The 1,703-nt window shown below is 34.2% G+C and overlaps 1 protein-coding gene across 1 annotated transcript in view; it reads left to right on the forward strand.

The window, feature by feature from the left end:
- Positions 1-1,703, forward strand: part of LOC106529821 (glutamate receptor ionotropic, kainate 5) — a gene marked incomplete at its 5' end in the record, with an annotated part of 59,723 nt that overhangs the window by 52,185 nt on the left and 5,835 nt on the right. Inside the window, 1 exon segment of the mRNA XM_014025333.1 lies at positions 784-905. Coding sequence (XP_013880787.1) covers positions 784-905 — 122 coding nt within the window.

A 1,703-nucleotide genomic window follows, 5' to 3' on the forward strand; every position in this document is an offset into this window, starting at 1 on the left:
ATAACTCTAATTCAAGCAGAATAGCCTATTGTCAACAGAATTATGGAGTGTGATTTATTTTCAACTCAAAATATCTTCAAACTAACGAAATAAAAAAGTTATTAGTGAAGAAAACCCGTCTGGATAACAGCAGACTAACTGCTCGTAAAATAAACGACAGGTCTGGACCACTCGTGAATTTTGTTCGTATCTGAAAAAAAGCTTAGAATATGAAAACATTGGTGAATGCCACAAATTCTCCTAAATCACTCGTAAACACAATTTAAGAACAAATCTGTGCGTACGAACGGTTCTTGCATGAGGCCCACTGTTTTAAAAGTGTGTGCATGTTTTTTTAAAGATACAAATGAATGACTGAAAAACATACAACACATACATCCAAGACTAAATTCAAAAATACTTGGTGAAGCAGAGAGGAGCAGCAGAAAATGATTTCTCTGAAAAATAAATAAAAGACACCAAACTTGACTTAATGAAAGAAAAAATAGAGAAAACAAATTGTAGCCTGCACACGGTCAGACGTCCCTCTGGTTTGAGATGCAGCTTCTTCCAAGTTACTTCTCTCTGGACAAGAACTACAAACAAACAAACAAACAAACAAAAAAGAAATTTAAAGCATGTGAGAATAAATTCTAAAGCTCAAGAGAATGTCATATCAGTAGATTTTCTACACTGACTCATAGTTTTAAAGAAACTCTGAGGTAACTAAAGAGAAGGAAAAAAACAATCTCATAAAAAAAGCCTCACTATTTCATGTTTTGCTTTCATCTTTGCGTTTTTCAGGTCTCGGCATGGAGAATATTGGCGGGATCTTTGTTGTCCTAATATGTGGCCTCATTGTAGCTGTGTTTGTGGCCATCATGGAGTTTGTTTGGTCGACACGCCGCACCGCTGAGACGGGCGAGGTAAACTTTATCCTCCTTAAATGTCTGTGTGTGTAAGACCTGTCAACTGGTGGCGTCAAGGCTGTATAAATTTTCTTTTTGTGATCAAAATCAAATCAATTGTTAGTTGTTTTGTGTTTTTTTGAATAGTAAAGGTTATTTATTAAGTTCTGAACAAAAACTAAACTATGAGACCTCTAAAAGGTAACCGTGATGAAGAACCTGAACTTGTGGATCACAAAGAGAAAAAAATAGCAGACCTGTTTGACATGTAAAGTTTTAATACAACATGTAAGAAGTTGCTTGTTTACATTGCTTATATTTGCTCAAATCAAGTACAAAGAGTGTTATGAGTCTTTTAATTTCAGGTATTTATTTCTGCAGGTCAAAGCAACATTTAATCAACCTTTAAATTTACTTTACTTCACAAACACAATAACAAGCCTAAATAAGAAATAGTTTATTATGAACATTACTCAAAAAAATCATTTCATTTTGAATACAAATGTCTTAAATCTGAATTTAAGCCAACAAAAAAAAAAGGCAAAAACATTTTTAGGGAGCTGTGAAAAAGTTGTCTCTTTCCTCACATTTATATTCCAGGGTTATTTTATGTTCAGTCTTTTTATTTTTATTTATTTGTCCTGTGCAGATACAGTTTGTAACTTTGACTTTCATTTACTCTCATTTATCTGTCATTGATTTGACTTTCTGCTTGGGCTGTTTTTATAGGGCAGATCAGGAGACTTGCGTGGGCATACACACACTCACACACACACACACACACACACACACACACACACACACACACACACACAC

This window comes from Austrofundulus limnaeus, unplaced genomic scaffold (genome assembly GCF_001266775.1).
Source record: "Austrofundulus limnaeus strain Quisiro unplaced genomic scaffold, Austrofundulus_limnaeus-1.0 Scaffold469, whole genome shotgun sequence".
NCBI lineage: Eukaryota > Metazoa > Chordata > Actinopteri > Cyprinodontiformes > Rivulidae > Austrofundulus > Austrofundulus limnaeus.